We start from the raw sequence: 18,493 nt of genomic DNA, 5'->3' as shown, positions 1-18,493 counted from the left end.
AAGTTGACTCACGTTTTGAAAGAAAACAGGAGCAGGGGGAACGGATGGACTCACATGGAGTATGATAGGGTGGTAAGAGCAGTGGGTGTGGGTGACACCGAATGTTGCTGCTGCTGCTGCTGCTAAATCTTCAGTCGTGTCTGACTCTGTGCGACCCCATAGACGGCAGCCCACCAGGCTCCCCCGTCCCTGGGATTCTCCAGGCAAGAACACTGGAGTGGGTTGCCATTTCCTCCTCCAATGCATGAAAGTGAAAAGTCAAAGTGAAATCGCTCAGTCGTGTCCGACTCCTAGCGACCTCATGGACTGCAGCCTACCAGGCTCCTCCGTCCATGGGATTTTCCAGGCAAGAGTACTGGAGTGGGGTGCCATTGCCTTCTCCAACACCGAACGTTAGCAAGCTGCAAAGCAGTGAGGAGTAGGCAGGGAGAAAAGTACCAGAGTGGTGTCCTATGGCCCAGGAAATAAAGCGTGTCAAACAGGGTCCGATGAGCAGGGGCTGTGAGACACTGAGAAAATATACCCTGGGTTTGACACCGGAACGGCCATGAGTGTTTCCTGCAAAGCCAGTTTGGGCACACTTTAAGGTAATTTTCAATAGGTAGGCTAATACCACAGAGATAACAGGTTCATCACGCTGGCCCAGGTGATTAATCAATGACATCAGTACTAGCACAGTATAGCTCTTAGTGTTCATTGTTAAACTGCAGAGTCCCTCCACCCCGTGTTCCTGGAAAGCATGCTTCTGGCCAGGGAGGGGGGAGTGGGTTGGGGATGCACCACAGTATAAACTATATACCAGACAAGAAAAAACATACAAAGCAGCAATAGGCAAATGCTCACTTTAATCATAAGTCTGAATTACTTATTTTCACATTAACATATTTCATAAACCAAGAATTAAGTATTATATACATTTTTAATGGTTAAAATTCAGAGAATTTTTATTAAAAAGTGATCAGGAGCTGGTTGAAATTTTCACTGTAAATAGAAAACATCTATTACTACTTTTATTCACAGCGAACTCGTATCTAAGCTTCCTGAAGAGCTATGCTAATACAACAGGGATGACAACCTTGACAGCCACCTGTTAAACATGGGCTTCACGTACAGTGATGACTTTAAGAAACAGCTCTTCCTCTGTCTATTTACAACAAAAAGGATAACTTTTTTTTTTCTGCAGAGCACTTATTTTATCATGAAATGTAGACAGAGACAGATGGATGCAATGGTATCAAGGGAAAGTGCATATCAAAGGTTTTGACAATGAAGGCTTCATGAAATGTCATGAAATTTTATTTGCTATAACCATCTATTAATACTTCTAGGTAGGAGACATACACTATAGTACATCAACTGTTTCAATGTGGAAAATAATTCTGAATTCTCATTATAAAAACATTTGGCTAAAATATGAAACATCATGGCAATAAAACTGACAGTGTGGTTGTCAGTGCAGACACGTCCCAGGAGAAGTGGGAATCTTCCTCTTGCGAGATAAACTCTGCACACGAAGTTCAGGGGCCATCAACTTGACAAAGGCAGGAAGCAGCATCCTGCCACTGGCAACGAGCAGCGTGTAACGTGGACCTCTTCCGTGTCATGCTGACAGCAAGGTGATGACAGTGAGTGCTTACACACTGAGGGAGGAGAATATGCTCTTCAGAAGGAAAGGACCTTCCAAGAGAATTCACATAAAACTCTTGCTCAAGTCTCAGGCAGCTTTGCAGAGAACAGTCACCAAACAGAGGTAATTTAAATGACGTTAAAAGATTCCTTTATATTACAATTCCCTCCTCAAATATAAACCCGCTTATACGAGTGAGAGCTTCTTAATCAAACATCTTCCTGTGGCTACACGCAGCTACTGGTGGCGTTTGGATGCAGAGGTTTAACCCGTGCTAAGCGGGACAGGCCGAGGCGGAGGCTCTGACTTGGAGACTTCATGGCCACTCCTGCCAGGGGGCTGCGGCTGCTGCTTCCGGACATGGCTGCAAGAAAGCACATCACCTGATGCTGAGCATGTCAGACATCTCTTCACAAAGATCAGTCTATGAAACAGGAGAGGCCAGCAGAAGTAAGCAAGCAAAGTCGCTCAGCCGTGTTCGACTCTTTAGGACCCCATGGACTGTAGCCTACCAGGCTCCTCCCACGGGATTTTCCAGGCGAGAGTACTGGAGCGGGTCGCCATTTCCCTCTCCTGCTGTGTAGATTCTACCAAGTTAGAGCAAAAGAGTGGGAAGTACTACCGAGCAGAAAGCATGTCGGATAGCAAACATCCCCAGAGGCCAGTGCAATGACGCTGCAGCTTTAAACGTGAAAGCTAAATAGGCCAGTTAGGAGCCAACAACACTGACTGTGAAGGCATTAAAAAATGTAATTATAGTTTCTAAAGTAGTAGCAAGTCTAACACATTTTTAAAATTCTGTAACTTTTACAAATACTCCTTAAAGGGTCTATTTTTCAAACAGTAAATAACTTTGACAAGCACCATTTTTCTTTATTTACACATTTCATTTAGGCTACCACACTAATGGAGCAATTATTTCCATCGAGTACTAAATTTCAGAATTTATCCACATATACGTTTGTAGTTGATACGGAGTATAACCATAACAAGTACAACTGTGTATAATTTTTTCATACAAAGATTTTATAAACATTTCCATGATTCTAGCTATCTGATGTATCGTTCTTAATTACATGTACGCGTCATATATTGACAAAATTCCTACAACAAATTTTTGGGTTGTTTCTAGTTTTTCACCACTTTTCTATAAATGGTTATAAAAAAAATTGACCACTTATTACTTTTTCTTCTTTTGAATTCTTTGTAAGAGAAAATTCCCAAAAGTAGGTCTGAAAAGAAAAGACAGGTTTATTTTTATGGTTCCTGTCAAGCTGTCCTATAAAACGATTACAAATTTATAATTACACCTGCTACCCCACAACCCAGATGCACTGGTTGAGTTTTATTATTTTCTAGCTTGAGAGGTATAAAATTGTATTTTATTGTTTTAGGCTTCCTTAATTGCCACTGAGACTGCCACTCTTTTCATATTTGTTTCTGGTGGTACTTCTTGGGGACAGTGGTACATTTATGTCCTTGGCTCATTTTCCCACTGAAGCCTCGCTGGTCTTCTCAAGTTTGTGTAAGACAGGAGACCAGCTGGCCACCTGAGAGTCAAATCCTGCTCTCAGATATATTGATTGGTCGACTTTTAAGTTCACTTTTATGAACTAGGAGATTTCCCACTAAAATGTGGATTTCTGGCTTCTCTTGAAAAGCTCAAGACATAGAAATACATGGCCCATTGCCCTGGGTGTGAACAGCAAGGGCAGCAGAGCAGCGTGGCCTCCTTACAGAGGGCACGACGCCCACTCACTCAAGCCTGCTCCCCGGCCCCTGTCCCTTGCCGCCAGCACCTGACCTGCCCGCCTCCCACACAATGAGCCTGCAAGCACTCTGTGTAAAGACAATGACTCTTTAGCCATCACTCCGTTATTTCTTATCTTTTGGCTTATGCTGCCTTCAAACTTCTATAACTCACTATATCAATTCTTTAAAATTTCTTTTGTTGAGGAATCACTAATTATTCTCAGAGGAAATAAACTAAGAGGTACCCTTGAACTGAAACAGCATCTTTATTTCAGTAAATAACCTTTCTCCTTTCCTTCTCCAAAAACTTTTTAAGTCCTCCCTAAAATCTTATAATTTTGAAATCAGACGACTTTAAAGATTAGACAGTGCCTGCCATTTCAGATGATGAAATGAGGCCACAGAGAAATGAAGCAACCACGGGAGTCTCAGGCCTGCATCCGTGAATAGTCAGTCATCCTTAGGGGAGTGACCACTGTGGACCAGCCAAAGGACATCATGGAGAAGGAGGATAGGACACCCCAGGAGACTTGTAATGACTCAGCAAAGGAGAGCAGACACGTGAAGAAAGCCATCCCAGGGGAATGAGGCTGGACAGAAGTGCACACCCAGGGTGCTGATGGAACAAAGAATGCATCTGTTCCACTGCAGAGGGCTCCTGGGCGGGACGAGGGGAAGTGGAGAGGGACTGGCAGGAAGTCACCACCGGTCTGGGTGTGATATGAGCAGAACCCGGACTAGGATTTTAGGAATGTCAAGAAGCATGAAGGATCACGAGACTGGGCTGTGGAGCAAAATCACTGAAGGTCAAGTTTGCTAAATGCTGGAATTCCCAAGGTTTCTGTCCCACTGCAGGGGTCAGCAGGTCTTGAGCAAAGAGATCTGTTGACAAACATTCATTTATATGTATCAGGAATCTTAAATGCTGGTACTCTTTCACTGTAATTCTACTACTAGGAATTTATCCTAGGAAATAGCCAGGGATGTGCCCAGATTTCTAAAGTAAGGGTGTCTGTGCTAATTGCAACCTTATTTATCACCATGAATAAATAATAAACAACTTGGATGCTCATTTATAAGGGAATAACACGTGATGAATAAATGCAGCAATTAAAAACCTTTAGTTTTGAAGACTGTAATAATATGAGGAAGTGCTCATTCGTAACATTTACAAGAAAAAAATACCTACCTGTGGCAATTTTCCAAGTCCCTGCCCTTGAGCAGTAAATAAACACCCTATACATACCTGGTGGGACCCACTTAGGTCTCTTGCTTTCTGCTGCAGGACTGCGTATCCGTGAAGGCGTCCTACTGGCCTCCTTTCTTGGTGAGGACCGAGATTCTGACTTGACGGCAGCTGGAGTGCAGTCTACTGAAGTCACTTGTTTGAAAATATACATAAAACAGGGGTCACAGAGCAAGACTGAAGTCTAGCATGCATGTGTGAAAATTATAGAGTTCCATCAGCTTATAAAAATTAAAGCAGAATCATAAATCCAGAAAACTTTCATTAATCAACATTTATAGAGGGCCTAGGAACAGCCATTCTTTCTGAGCACTTCTATGCTAGGAAGTATGCTAAGTATATCCTTTAACACTACCTTTAACCCTGAGGGCACCTCCGATACAGAAATGACTCTCCCCACTGTCAGTTAAGGAAACAGATTAGACAGTCGGCCTGTAGTCTGAGAGCTAGTAAGCGTCTGAGCCAGAAGTGGAAACCACGTCTGAGTCCAGAGTCCACATTTGTAACTCACACAACAGTGTCCCGTCACCGTGTGTTATGAGATATTGAATGTATCAGGCTCCAGGGTCTCAAAGTATCCTATTCCCAGGGAATTTATGGTCCCCTCACTAGACTCTAGCAGAAACGGCAGAAAAGTAAAGAGATATGTACACTGCAGTGTGGTAAGAGAGATGACAGAACCTAGAGGTGGGCCTGGGGGAATCTACAAGCCGCGTGGATCTGCACGTTTAGAAGCATCTCACCGAGGGCGGTGTAAAAGCAGAGAACCTAGGCAGCTCCGTGGTGGCCTGGGTGAGAGGGGATCGGGAACGAATTGGGAATGAACAAAGCGGGACAAAGTGAGGAAAACAGCAGTGTGGAGGGCTTTCAGTGATTAGAAAGGAGGGTGCTGGAGACACGGGAATAATCAGGGCTTGCAAACTCCCGTCATGGACACACTGTCTGAGAAGGAACACAGAATGGGAGTGGGTTTGGGTTTGTTTTTGATGGAGGGAGAAATGGAGGGAGAAGTAGGAGGCAAAGTCTTTTTCAGATAACGCTTGCTTCAAGACGCTTCAGCAGCATGAGTGCCTGATGTGAACACCTTCACCACGCACTCCTCTTCCCGGTACCGTCCACGCTCCCGAGGTCAGCACTGCCCCTCAGGCTTCTCTGCTGTGACGGGGATTGTCCTGTATTTCGTGCTGTCCAACACATCAGGAGCCACAAGCCACAGTCAGGCGGGCGCTTGAAATGTGGCAGCAAAGCCAAGACACTGACTTTCAAACTGTACCTAATTTCAATGGTCTTAAATGTGACGGAACTACTTTGGCTAGTGGCTACTGTATTGGATACCACAGCTCTTAAAATTTTCTCTACCAAGGGAAAAATTACGGGACTCTATCAGTACTTAGTTCTCATTTCTCAGTAGTACTCGGCTCCAGTACTCAGCAGTGATCTGTTCAAGGGGAGGTGAGACTAAGGCCATCCTTAGCAGTGGGGTCTGAATAATAGTTTCAAATACTATACATATATTAAACAACTAAGATATAAAAACTCTATCAGTAAGAAAAACAAATCAGGTTTAAGGAAGTTATATTTTACAATAATCTATTAATGTATTATGAACTCACAAACATCCCAACTTCTTGCACACAAGAAACTATTCCACATTCAGGTCGTCACTAGTTTCAGAAGTTGTCTTGTAAAACTGGTTTCTTCTAACTGAATCTGTTCTGAAGAAACCAAAGGGCCCTAAACACAGACAGAAGGGTTCTCTCCTCCAAGACTGGTCATGTGCGACAGCAGCAAATGAGATACGCCACCTCCCCGTTCAGTTGCTTGGAGAAAATGTGTCTAATGGACAGATCCAGGCTCTGCGTGGACAAAGCTGGGGGCTAGCTCCAGCCATCGCTTAGCTGTGAGAATCCAACATGTGGTTTGACCTCTGAGAGCCTCAGTTTTGTGGCTATGAAATGCAGGGGACAGGAGCTGCTCAGGGCCCCCTCAGCCTTCTGTTACCCCAGCCCGGCCTGCCTTCCTCCCTGGGCTGTGACAAGAAAGGAACACCCCACAGGTTAGGGGGACTAAGGGCAGAGGTGGGGAAGCGCTTTAAGGAAAGCAGGCCCGTCTCCTGCATGAAGTGCCGTGTGAGGGACTGGCTTACCCCCAGCACCAGGCTTTGGTTTAGGCTTCTCTTTCTTTTCAGCTGGAGGTTTTGCCTTCACTTCTTTCCGTTTGGTTTCTTTAACTTTACTTTTTCTCACAGTGAAGCTTTCATCGTCTTCACTCCCACTAAAATCAGAGTCATCCTCAGAGTCTTCACCTGAAACAGATCACACCTCTGCTCACCTCTGCTGGAAGACGCAGGGCTTCCGGAGCTCCAGCGTCACCTTCCGCACACACATCCCTGTCCCTGCTGTGTCGTGCCGTCTCCAGGGGCCAAACAAGGCACAGTGCCTGGGTGTGCATCCAGGCCCCTCACTTACGTGTCCTTGACCTCAGACAGGCCCCTGACGTCACTGTGCCTCAGTTTCCCATGTATAAGATGGGGAGGACCCTACTGCCTCCACCACGGGGCTCTTGTGCAGACTGAGTTAATGCAGGTAATGAACACGCTTCCTAGGTGATGCTCTGCTCTGCCTATGGTGTCACTTGAGTCTGAGAGCACAGAACATGTGGCCGCCCGGCTCCCGGTGGGGTCAGCGGATGTCTGGCTTGAATCCCTGTCGTAAAGATGCTCATCAGCCTCTCGCTGATGGCTTCTGCCTAAATCAACTATGTCATTATGATCTCAAACTGTGATGTCCTTATCTGTCATTCTTCCCACACTAACACAATTTTAAAAACAGATGATCAACCCACGTATTCACATAACAGTTACCGGGTTATACAGAATTTACTATATAAGGCCAGCAGATTGCATGAAGGCTGCTATTAATATAAATAGCACCTGGCAAAATCAAGTAATTATTTCTGGAGTCCCAAGAGGATCTGGATTTGGGAACGGCAGGTGGTGGAGAAGCCTCTCTAGAATTTCAGAACACAGAGTCCAGGAGGCACAGCTTCCTGTAAACTCAACAGCTGTGGTATTTCACGTATTCTCTTTTGGCTTGAGGGGACAGACTGTAGGACAGGCTAGGACTCTATGTACATAAACTGGAGGGGCAGAGACGGAACACCCGGAATCCCAAGCATTAGCATCTCCTCCTGGGGAATCTGAAAACCCAGACACTGGGTTATGGATTTCGGAGAGCTTTATATGTCCTTAGGAGAAGCCTTGATTCTCTCCTTTTCACTTTTCTTTCCCTACTAAAGGTCATAAAAGGCCCTTTCTCTCATCTAGGGTGAGCCGAGGCAGTGGGAAATTCTGAAATGTCACTTAACAAAGGGACCCTGCTCCAGATAATGCAGGCTGTCTGAGATGATTCGAGCAGCACATTCAAGTATAATAAACCATCAGCTCTGAGGGGATAGGAGACGGAGCCATTCTCAGCTTAGGGCAGAAGAAAATAAACTGGCTATACCACTCCTTGAAGTACACCAAGCGAGACAGGGAACACGGGTGTCCCTCCATGGTAGGTAAAGCAGGCTTGGATGGGGATCCGAAGGGGGTTCCAGACCCACAGGACAGCGTGGACTTGCGCGCTATTGGGGTGGGGGACTCAGGAGGAGTCAGAAGGCTGGGAGGAGGCAGACTGTGCCTGAAGCTCAGGCTGTGCAGCTACAGCACAGGCTGGACGGTGGTAACCACCTCCCCGCAACGAGCCGCCCCGAGAGGCTGGGAGTTCTTGGGGCTGGACCACACAGCGTTTGATGGGAAGCACAGCCACCCAGGGAGTTTGGGGGAATTGTAACAATGCAGCAGAGAAAAACCAAACCAGCTCTCAGAGAACTGGAAAAGAGACAGTCTTTTTGGACTGCAAGTGAAGCAAGAAGACAAGAGATGCTTCTCGGAATCTATGAATTCTTAAGTACATAAACCATCAACACTTGACACCTCAGATCTTGGTTTTCTGTCCATGTCCCCGCCCTAAAAGGTAAGCTCTCGTGTCAAGAATACAGCACCCAAAATAGAAACCCAAATATCTGCTGGATAAATGTGGGTAAACAACCCCAATATATATCCATCAAACATATATATGCACCACATCTTATCCCTTCATCTACAGGGTTAGACAGGCCCTTAGGTTGCTTCCGTGTCGCGGCTATTGTAAATAATGCTGCAGTGAACACAGCGGGCATGTATCTTTTCTTGTCACTTCCCATTTTCTTCAAATAAATCCCTAGGAATGGAACTGCTGGATCATAAGGCAGTTCCATTTTTACTTCTTTGAGAAATCTCTAGTGTCACTGAGCTCTTGTGTATGTACTTCCCTGTTCTGTGATCTATGCCTTTCCATCAGTCAGAAGTGCTATTTCACCCTTAAATGCTACTCATTTTTCAAGGCACAGCTTAAAGTTCACCTCCGGATAAAGCTTTTCCACCAAAGGCACAGCTGAATTTAACTGTCCCGTGTTCCTCAAATTTGCACAGTCAACGCTCAGCAGTGTTCTGCGTATAGCAGGAGTCTCCAGAAACTTCTGACTGACTCTCCATAGGGTGGAGCTTGAGTGAGGACATAACCTACCAGTTGCAAAGTCTGGCTCAGAGTCGTTGGCTTCCTCGCCATCACTGTTTTCCAAGAGAATCTTCCTCTGCTGGACCACGGCTTGGGACGCAGCCTTCCTTCTCCGTGGAGTGTCCTGAGAATCATCCTCCTCAGTGATCTTATCCAGATCTTCAGGACATTAAAAAAAAAAAAAGACAAGACAGTTTTTGTGCCCAGTAACATCTAAAGAGGGGCTTTCCAGTGGCTCAGTGGTAAAGAACCCATGTGCCAATGCAGGAAACCTGGGTTTTATCCCTGGATCAGGAAGATCCCCTGGAGAAGGGAATGGCTATCCACTCCGGTATTCTAGCCTGGAGAATCCAAGGAACAGAGGAGTCTGCTGGGCTGCAGTCCACGGGGTTGCAAACAGTCAGACACATCTGAGTGACTAAACAACATCTGATGAACTGCAAAGTAGACTTCCATTACACCTGCTTTTATTAAAAAAATCTGCCCAGCTTCATCTTTCCTGTGCTTCTAGTAACAGACCACAGAGCCCAGTCTGGTCAATACAATACATCAGTCTCCTTGCAGCAGTCTGGGTTAAGCATAAGCCTAAGACCCAAATTGACAGTCTTTCCCCAAGGGTGTTCAAGCTGAGCTGGGAAGATGCAGCCCCTGTCTTCAGGGTTCAACTCCTGTCAACTAGAAGTCAAGGGAAGTCATGACCCTACCCAGGGAAGGAACCAGGTCTGCAGTGAAAGACTGAACACAGAAAGAGACGAAGGAGAAGAGGTGAAGAGAACCTTCACAAATGTGAAGACCTTGGTTCTAGTTTTAGTTCAAGAATTTAAGTAAGAGTTAGAAAAATGATGATGGAAAAGTAAATATCAGTATAAAAAACTTACCTAAATAATCACCAGCTACACTGCAGTTGGAGACATGAGGAGACTTACTCGTTGCTCCTGTTTCCTTCTTGCCATGTTTGTCAAAGCCTGGATATCAGGAAGAAGGAACATGCAGATGCACCCTAATCAACCAATGACTAGAAACAAGAGAAGTGCTAAAATCTGATAGCATTTAGATACGGACACATGAACCAAACTCAAAGTAGCACACTGATTTGACTTGGCGAAGCTAGCCTAAGATTAGGACTTTGGGCTAGGAAATCACACAAACTTTAACGGGACCTAAGTTCAAATTCAGGCTCTTAAATCAGCTACATACCAAGGGGAGGCTGCTTATCCTTTACAAGATTTAATTTCCTCATCCATAATGTGGACACAGAAAGAGGGTGGGGATTAAACGAGGCTCCTGTGGGGAATGAGATGTTGGCTGAATGTGGAAACAGCTTATTGTGGTGCCCAGCATGTAGGAAACAGTTCATAAATGTTAACTATCATCCCTGTGTAGGCAGAGCTGTGCTTTTACTAACGTAAAAACTCTTCAATCATTATTATAACTTTAAAATGATCTAGAGTATTGCTCCCAATGCTATGGAATACATGACTCTCGGAGAAGGAAATCCTGTTACACACGTCACAATCTTTTATAGGAAAGAGATTTTCATTTTCCCAATTTTAGGTGTAAGACAATTCTCTTAAGTTTCTTTGATAAAGGCCCCGCTAATCAACACTCTCTCACTGATTGTCAAACAGCAGGTGCTTCTGACTTAAACATCTTTACCCTTTAATTAAGGGAATGTGCTTAAAATAACCTCCAACAAAAAAGAAGTTAGGCCAAAGTAGTTTAATCCAGAAAGCATTTTAGCAATATGAATGTCTTTTCCAAGAATAATGATTTCTGCCTCTCCAGGGTATCAGTATTGCCATCTGCTTCCTAGTTGCCAGAAAAATCAAGAAAAATCCACAGAAAAAGTCAGCAGTCATAAACCTATCAAGTCTACTGAGTTTGCTCACCAAATTAGTACTTTTACCTTTCTGAATAATAAAGATTACCACCATTAGATGATGCTTAACTAATTGCAATTTGGAGGAAAGGAAGTGGGCCATTAGGATGTAAAGGTCAATTTATTTGACCAAGAAATTACATTTTCACTGTGTACGAAGACAAACTTTGGATCCAGGGTCACATGGATCAGGGTCCATGTCCTCAAGTGGATCCTGAGTGTTAGGCAGAGATATTTGTGTGTGGACGAGAGTTTTATGATGGAATAAACAACTAATCCAACAGTACCCTCTGCAGACTGCTCCTTTTACAGTCCAAAGTATTAAAAGTACAGCCTTCCCCCTGTACAAGCTCATCCAAAGAAATGATTACAAAAGGGGTAAGAAGGTTTCGGGGCTTCCCTGGTGGCTCAGAGGTTAAAGCGTCTGCCTGCAATGTGGGAGACCCAGGTTCGATCCCTGGATTGGGAAGATCCCCTGGAGAAGGAAATGGCAACCCACTCCAGTACTCTTGCCTGGAGAATCCCATGGACGGAGGAGCCTGGTCGGACACTACTGAGCGACTTCACTTTCACTTTCAAGAAGGTTTCAAAGATAATTACAGAAGATAAAGTTAGGCTTGCCTTGAGACTGCTCCACATCAATGGTGACAGCTGGAACCTCCTTCACTGACAAAGCCAGTGCGACCTCCAGGTCTCTCTTGTAGAGTTTATCGTCCAAAGCCATCCTAACACACACAAATAATGAGCTTTTAAACTATCAGTCTCAACCAAAGAGCAAACCTTGAGAGAGGTTAGCTGAGAGTTTCCAACCTCAGGAAGATGTTCTTAAACAATGATCATTATCATAATGGACTTTAACGTTCCACCTCCTGACATGTAAGTGTCATGTTGGACCCAGCAGAACAGAACAGACACGGGCAGTGGGTGAGGGTGTCCACGTCACTGTGACATCTCTTCCTCACCACCAGCTCTGTCCAGGTGGGAAGCACCCGCCCAAGTGAGAGCAGACGTGGCTCAAACATCACTTCTGTGACCTCACCCACACCTCCTTAGGGAGCTATTACAGCTCCTACGTTAAATTGAAATTACTCTCTCTCTCTCTCTATATATATATATGTTTTTTTTTTTTTTACATCTGCTCCGCCATGTAATCTGGATTCTGACAAGTATTTCAGTAAGTACTTACTCTGCGTGAGGCACTGCACTAGACAGGATACTAGACGTGCCCTCAGAGTCTGTGGTTAATGAGGAGGTAGGAAAGAAAGTTCTGGAATAATTATCCCATGTAAACAGATTATCATGGCTCCTGTTCAAGGTGGTCAAGAGTGCTCCAGTGTTAAGAAGGGAATGCAAAAAGACAGACAGAAAAATTTACGTAAAGGACATGTTGAGATGTACCTTGAAGGATTTAGTACTTTTTAAAATAACAAGTTTTATTGAGATATAAGTCACGCAGTGTCAAATGCAGCCTTTGAAGCCTACAATTCAGCAGTTTTTAGTATATTCAGAGAGTGGTGAAGCTACCACCACTATTAATTTCAGATCATTTTCATCATCCCAGAAAGAAACTCCTTACCCACTAGCAGTCAGCCCCCATTCTCCCTCCCCAACATCTGGCAAGCACTAATCTACGTGCTGTTTCCATGGACTTCTCTGTTTTGGGCCTTCCATGTTAATATTAATGGAATCACGTAAGATGTGGCCTTTTGTGCTTCGCTTCTTTGGCTCACCATGATGTCCTCAAGGTTCATCCATGCTGTGGCATGTATCAGGACTTCATTTATTTTCATTGCTGAATAAGGTTCCACTGTGTGGGTATACTGCATTTTATTTATCCAGTCACTAATCGACAGGCATTTGGATTACTTACATTTTATTTCTGGCTATTACGATTAATGCTCCTATGAATATCCGTGTACAGGTTTTTGTGTGGGCAGAGTTTTATTTCTCTAGGGCATATACCTAGTTGGGTCATATAATAAACCCTACATTTTGGGGCACTGCTACTCTGTCTTCCAATGAGGGTGCACCATTTTATATTCCCCGCAGCAATGCATGAGGGTTTCCATTTCTCTACATCTTCCTCAACACCTGCTACTATCTGTCTTTCTGCTTCCAGCCATTCCTGTGGGTGTGCATATAATCTCACTGGGGTTTTGATTTGTATTTCCCTGATGGCTATGGATGGTGAGCATCTTTTCATGTGTTTATTGGCCATTTGTATATATTCCTTAAAGAAATATCTATTCAAGTCCTTGGCCCATTTCTAAATTGGGTCATGATTCTTTTTAGTGTTGGGTTGTAAGAGTTCTCTAAATACTCTAGATGCAAGTCCCTAATGGATCACATGATTTGCAAATCTTTTTTCCCATCCATTGGTTGTTTTTTAAACTATATTTTAAAGATAGTACAAGAAGCTCAAAAACAAAGAGTCAAAAGTGAAGAGAATGACGTGGGGGTAAGTTTCTCTATGTTAAGGAAGTTTCCTCACACTACTGGAGCAGTGAAGCGTCACACATGCCATGTTCCACTTGTCAGAATCCCTCCTCGGCCACCTCCTCCCCACACTGCAAGTCTGGGGCCTCTCACACTCCTCCCCTCCATCTCCCCCACTGCCTCCAAGTACTAACTAATGGAACTCCAGGGTTAGTTTGAAACTACAGGTCCTTCTCACTGCTGGACAAAACTCAGTAAGATAAAGTGAAAATATTTTTTATCTGTAGAGAAATACACGGTTTCACTTTTTTTTTCCTTCTGGTTTTCCTGAGCTATCTACAATGGACATCCAGCACTGTGTAAGTTTCAGGTGTGTGACACAATGATGTGGCTCATATACATCATGAAATGATGACAAGTTTAGGGAACATCCATCATCTCATTGAGAAATCTGCCTTTGAATTTTATAATCCTTACAGACGTAACTTTAAACAAGGTAGTCTTGTAAGACCTGAGGACTTCAGAGCCAGGTGCTAGGTCTCCTTGTAAGGGCAAGTTAAACCTTGTAAGTTTGGAGATTATGACTTAAATGGTTATTTCCTTATGCATTCATGAACTTAAAGCAGTTCAGAAAGCCAGAGGGGATTAGTGGTACATTCCTGTCCTCCTACATGAATTAAATAAGACCTATGATTCTGCTCAAGTTCTAATTTAGACCAAGAGTTTGAATTTATCTCTTTTATATTAACACATCTAACGTCATATATTCACTGCATGTCTTACCTCTCACCTTTTTTTAGGGGTTTTCTCTTGTAGTGGGATGTCTTTTTCCTGGAGATTCTTCAGCTTAGGTTCTGGTTTTTCTAGTTTCAACTCCTTTTGTGTTGTTCTGGATTTCTTATTTAACGGTGCGGTTGCAGGAACAAAATCATCTATTTATGTGTGAATTAAAAATAAAAGAATATATAAAATTGCACGGAGGAGCCTGGTAGGCTGCAGTCCATGGGGTCGTACAGAGTCGGGCACGACTGAAGCAACTTAGCAGCAGCAGCAGCAAGGAAGAAATAAGGTAAACTTACTTTCTTGGTAGTTGAGAGTCATTACTATGTGTGTTCAAGTTTTAAAGATAAGCAAACTGTTTGCTTTCCATAATCTAAAAAAGACAGTTGGTATACTGTCTTTATTCTCACTCGAGCTTTTCAACTTTGTTTTAGTGACTTAAAAAAAAAAAAACATCCATCTGTCAAAAACTAACTCCCTGAAAAACTATAAGGGCCACTAAGCTAGCATATATAAGTGGCAAAGAAAAAAACGATTAATTTAAAACCTCTAAAACCATTAGAAAAATCAATAAAATTCCCTGTATAATTTATCATATTGACAAGTGGAAGAAAATTATTTTTATGGAAATTTCATAACACAGCCAAATACTTTCTTTCAAAGGCCCATTCAGTACAGTTCAGTCACTCAGTCGTGTCTGACTCTGCAACCCCATGGACTGCAGCACACCAGGCTTCCCTGTGCATCACCAACTTCTGGAGCTTGCTCAAACTCATGTCCATCGAGTTGGCCATGCCATCCAACCATCCCATGCTCATTACCTTTCCTAAAACAACAACCAAGCTAAGTAAAGTAAGAAGCATCGGAACCTGAAGGAAGAGAAAGTAGCTCCTACTTAGGACTTTATAGTAGCAGTCTTTACAGTGGTATCATCACCTTAAGAGCCCTCCTATGATCCCACCACTGTAACTTGCTTTTTGGCAAAGGGATGCTGTTTTCCAGGCCATTCTGTTTTCATGGGTTTTTCTGTCTTACCATCCTCAGAACTGAGGTGATTCTTCTGTTGACACTCAACATAAAACTGCTGCTCTAACTTTCAAACGCATATATAACACATATGCATACCTTCGAGGTACGCACAGTCTGAATCATGAACTTTCCCATTATTAACAAGTGTTTTATGCTTCTCCACATAGAAATACAATAATCTGTGACTTGTCCCCCACCTCCACACCACAGTTTCCAGAACACAGCCAGCAGTTTATACCTATTTTGCGACAGACTGATGACAAGAGTAAAAAGCTACAAAGTCATGTTCTATACTCTTCTGTCCCAAGTCTTAGAGGCACATTAAGACTGGGCTCCAAGCAAAAACAGATTTCTTCAAACCAAGGGATTACTAAACATTTGACTCCCAGAAAACTCCAGAGGTCTAAGAAAGAAACAAAAAACTTACTTTGAAGTACAATGTAACCTAACACCATGTTTCTCAAAGTTTTTGACCAAAGTTCTCTTAATAACAAAGACAAGTACATATGTAACACAGTAGGATAAAGCTTAAGCCTGAGATTCCTTCAGGGGCTTGCTTTACTCTATCATTAATGGGGATTTTACAATATATTCTGTAACACATCTGCATCTCTGAAAGACAGGGGGAACCTGGATCTAGAGTAGTTTAGACCTGAAAAATCATTTCTCCTGGCCCTGTGTGGTTTATGATTTATGCCAATATTAATTCTTGTCAGTGTAGTGATCAGCATAATTATCCTAAATGCTAAAAAAATTATTTCTCCAGACCTTCCTCATATGCAATTGGTACAACCATATTTTAGCCATACACACACACACACACACGCCCCCATACATAATATATCCTATAAACTAAGGATATAAATTACCAAACCTTTAATGAAGAAATAAGATGCTCTACTTACCATCACTATCAGAGTCCTCAAACTGGGAGTAATTGACTGGCTTCTTATGCCTGTGACCAAGACAGAAATTTTATTTATAGAAATGTCAACTTCTCACCTCTATTCTCTAAGGCCATTAATACTCTTGAGTAAATAAAAATGTTTGGATTCCCTTAAGCACATGTAAATTAAAAACATGATTTGCATTTTACAGCAAAGATAGAAGACTGTTATACTTGATAAGGAAAAAAGTTAATTCAGAGAACAAAGTAGGAATAATCAATATAATTAACACAAAGTTTATACACTGTTTAATTACCATTGGGCATTTAGAATTTCCTATTGTATGTATTTGTTTTATATGCGAATTCTGATGTATTAAATTATAAACTTCTTGATACTGAAAGCCATTTTCTTTTATCTCTTCCAATATTAATTCATGCTCACTGTGCTGCTGCTGCTAAGGCACTTCAGTCGTGTCCAATTCTGGACGACCCCATAGACGGCAGCCCACCAGGCTCCTCTGTCCCTGGGATTCTCCAGGCAAGAATGCTGGAGTGGGTTGCCATTTCCTTCTCCATGGCTCACTATGCAATAGGCATTTAAAACATGGTGAGTCTGAGAAACAGCCTCAGAGACATGGAAAACAAACTTAGGGTTACCAAAAGGGAAAAGGGGTAGGAGGGATAAATTAGGGGAGTTTGGGATTAGCACATACAAACTATTATATACAAAATAGATAAACAAAAAGTTTATATAACACAGGGAACTATATTCAATATCTTGTAATAAACCATAATGGAAAAGAATACACGTGTATGTGTATATATATACATATAAAACTGAATCACTTTGCTGTACACCAGAGACACAAGATTATAAAGAACTACACTTCAATAAAAAGTTTTTAATTAAAATTAAAGTAAGGCTTTCCTTCCTCTCACTCTCTCACACTCCCATGTTTATTTTCCCTTAGAATGCAACCTCCAGCATCTAAATATATGTATATATACCTAGTAAATACATACTTCCAGCACAGAAGTAAGTATATTCGAAACTCTATTAAATGAATGGCTGGCCCCAGGTCTCCATGGTGCTTGACTGAGGTAAAGTAGAGGAAGAATTTCCAACAGCACTTGGTGGAAAACACAGAGGATATGGCGCCAGCTGGCTTAGATTTGCTTGTTACCTAGTAACTTACTAGCCATATGACTCAGGCAAACTGACTTTCAGGCCCAGAGGTTTAAACTGATAAAATGAAGAGACCTAAACTTTCTATCTCAAATATAGTGACGAACAAGTGAATTAACACGTAAGTAGCAGTTCAGTTCAGTTCAGTTCGGTCGCTCAGTCATGTCCAACTCTTTGCGACCCCATGAATCGCAGCACGCCAGGCCTCCCTGTCCATCACAAACTCCCGGAGTTTACCCAAACTCGTGTCCATCGAGTCGGTGATGCCATCCAGCCATCTCATCCTCTGTCGTCCCCTTCTCCTCCTGCCCCCAATCCCTCCCAGCATCAGGGTCTTTTCCAATGAGTCAACTCTTCGCATGAGGTGGCCAAAGTACTGGAGTTTCAGCTTTAGCATCATTCCTTCCAAAGAAATCCCAGGGCTGATCTCCTTCAGAATGGACTGGTTGGATCTCCTTGCAGTCCAAGGGACTCTCAAGAGTCTTCTCCAACACTACAGTTCAAAAGCATCAATTCTTCGGCGCTCAGCTTTCTTCACAGCCCAACTCTCACATCCATACATGACTACTGGAAAAACCATAGCAATGCAAAGGATAATCGGGTCTTAGTTGAACGGGGTGGGTAAAAGAAACGCCAGGAAATGTCAAGGACGCCAAGAGAAGGAAACGGCTAGGTTGACAGGACCCTTTCGAGGAGCGGGAGCTCTCGCTGGAGGCTGGAGTGTTTCCCTGTCCGTCCCACTATCGCCACCTGATCCTCGGGCCCTTCTTTCCATCCCGTGCAGGTAACGCAGCCTACAGCGTCTTCCTGACCTTCCTCCCTTCCCTCGCGGGATGCCATGAGCTACTCACCTCGCAGGCCGCACCATGGTCCCCTCCGAGGCTGGAAACCTGCAGCTCTCAGGCTCTAGCAGGCAGCCGCCGCAGCAATTTCAATTCCCGCCCAAAACCAAATCCAGAGCGTTCCGCCTATCCCGCGGCTCGCCAATCCTGGCCGGCCAGTCCAACTGCCGCGCATGCGTTCTGAGATGAGCAGGTAGTTCACGCCTTCCCCCAAGCACCGCCCTTC

General features: G+C 43.5%; 1 protein-coding gene across 2 annotated transcripts; it reads right to left on the bottom strand.

The window, feature by feature from the left end:
- Positions 1-825: 825 nt before the first annotated feature.
- On the bottom strand, positions 826-18,434 carry RAD51AP1 (RAD51 associated protein 1). 2 transcript variants are annotated; one of them, XM_055568812.1, is made up of 9 exons: positions 18,277-18,434; positions 16,256-16,305; positions 14,332-14,473; positions 11,727-11,830; positions 10,105-10,191; positions 9,236-9,385; positions 6,772-6,930; positions 4,626-4,760; positions 826-1,991 (listed from the first exon to the last, which is right to left on the bottom strand). In XM_055568812.1, exons 1-9 carry the CDS (start codon positions 18,291-18,293, stop codon positions 1,855-1,857), a joined length of 981 nt encoding a protein of 326 aa, XP_055424787.1. In that variant the 5' UTR covers positions 18,294-18,434; the 3' UTR covers positions 826-1,854. The 2 variants fall into 2 exon arrangements, with proteins under 2 accessions (XP_055424787.1, XP_055424796.1); XM_055568821.1 differs by lacking the exon at positions 826-1,991 and adding an exon at positions 2,073-2,214.
- Between the last annotated feature and the right edge of the window lie 59 nt (positions 18,435-18,493).

The sequence above is a fragment of the Bubalus kerabau genome, chromosome 1, assembly GCF_029407905.1.
Source record: "Bubalus kerabau isolate K-KA32 ecotype Philippines breed swamp buffalo chromosome 1, PCC_UOA_SB_1v2, whole genome shotgun sequence".
Taxonomy (NCBI): Eukaryota; Metazoa; Chordata; class Mammalia; order Artiodactyla; family Bovidae; genus Bubalus; species Bubalus kerabau.
Note: the sequence above shows the minus strand (reverse complement) of the source record. Positions and strands in the feature narration are given on the sequence as shown.

What these genes read in the sequence shown, in the direction of transcription:
- RAD51AP1 (XM_055568812.1), bottom strand. An exon ending in TGAGGACTCTGATAGTGATG is followed by an intron (nt 14,474 to 16,255) that starts GTAAGTAGAGCA and finishes ACACATAAATAG; the next exon opens with ATGATTTTGTTCCTGCAACC. An exon ending in TGTAGCTGGTGATTATTTAG is followed by an intron (nt 9,386 to 10,104) that starts GTAAGTTTTTTA and finishes AATGTCCTGAAG; the next exon opens with ATCTGGATAAGATCACTGAG.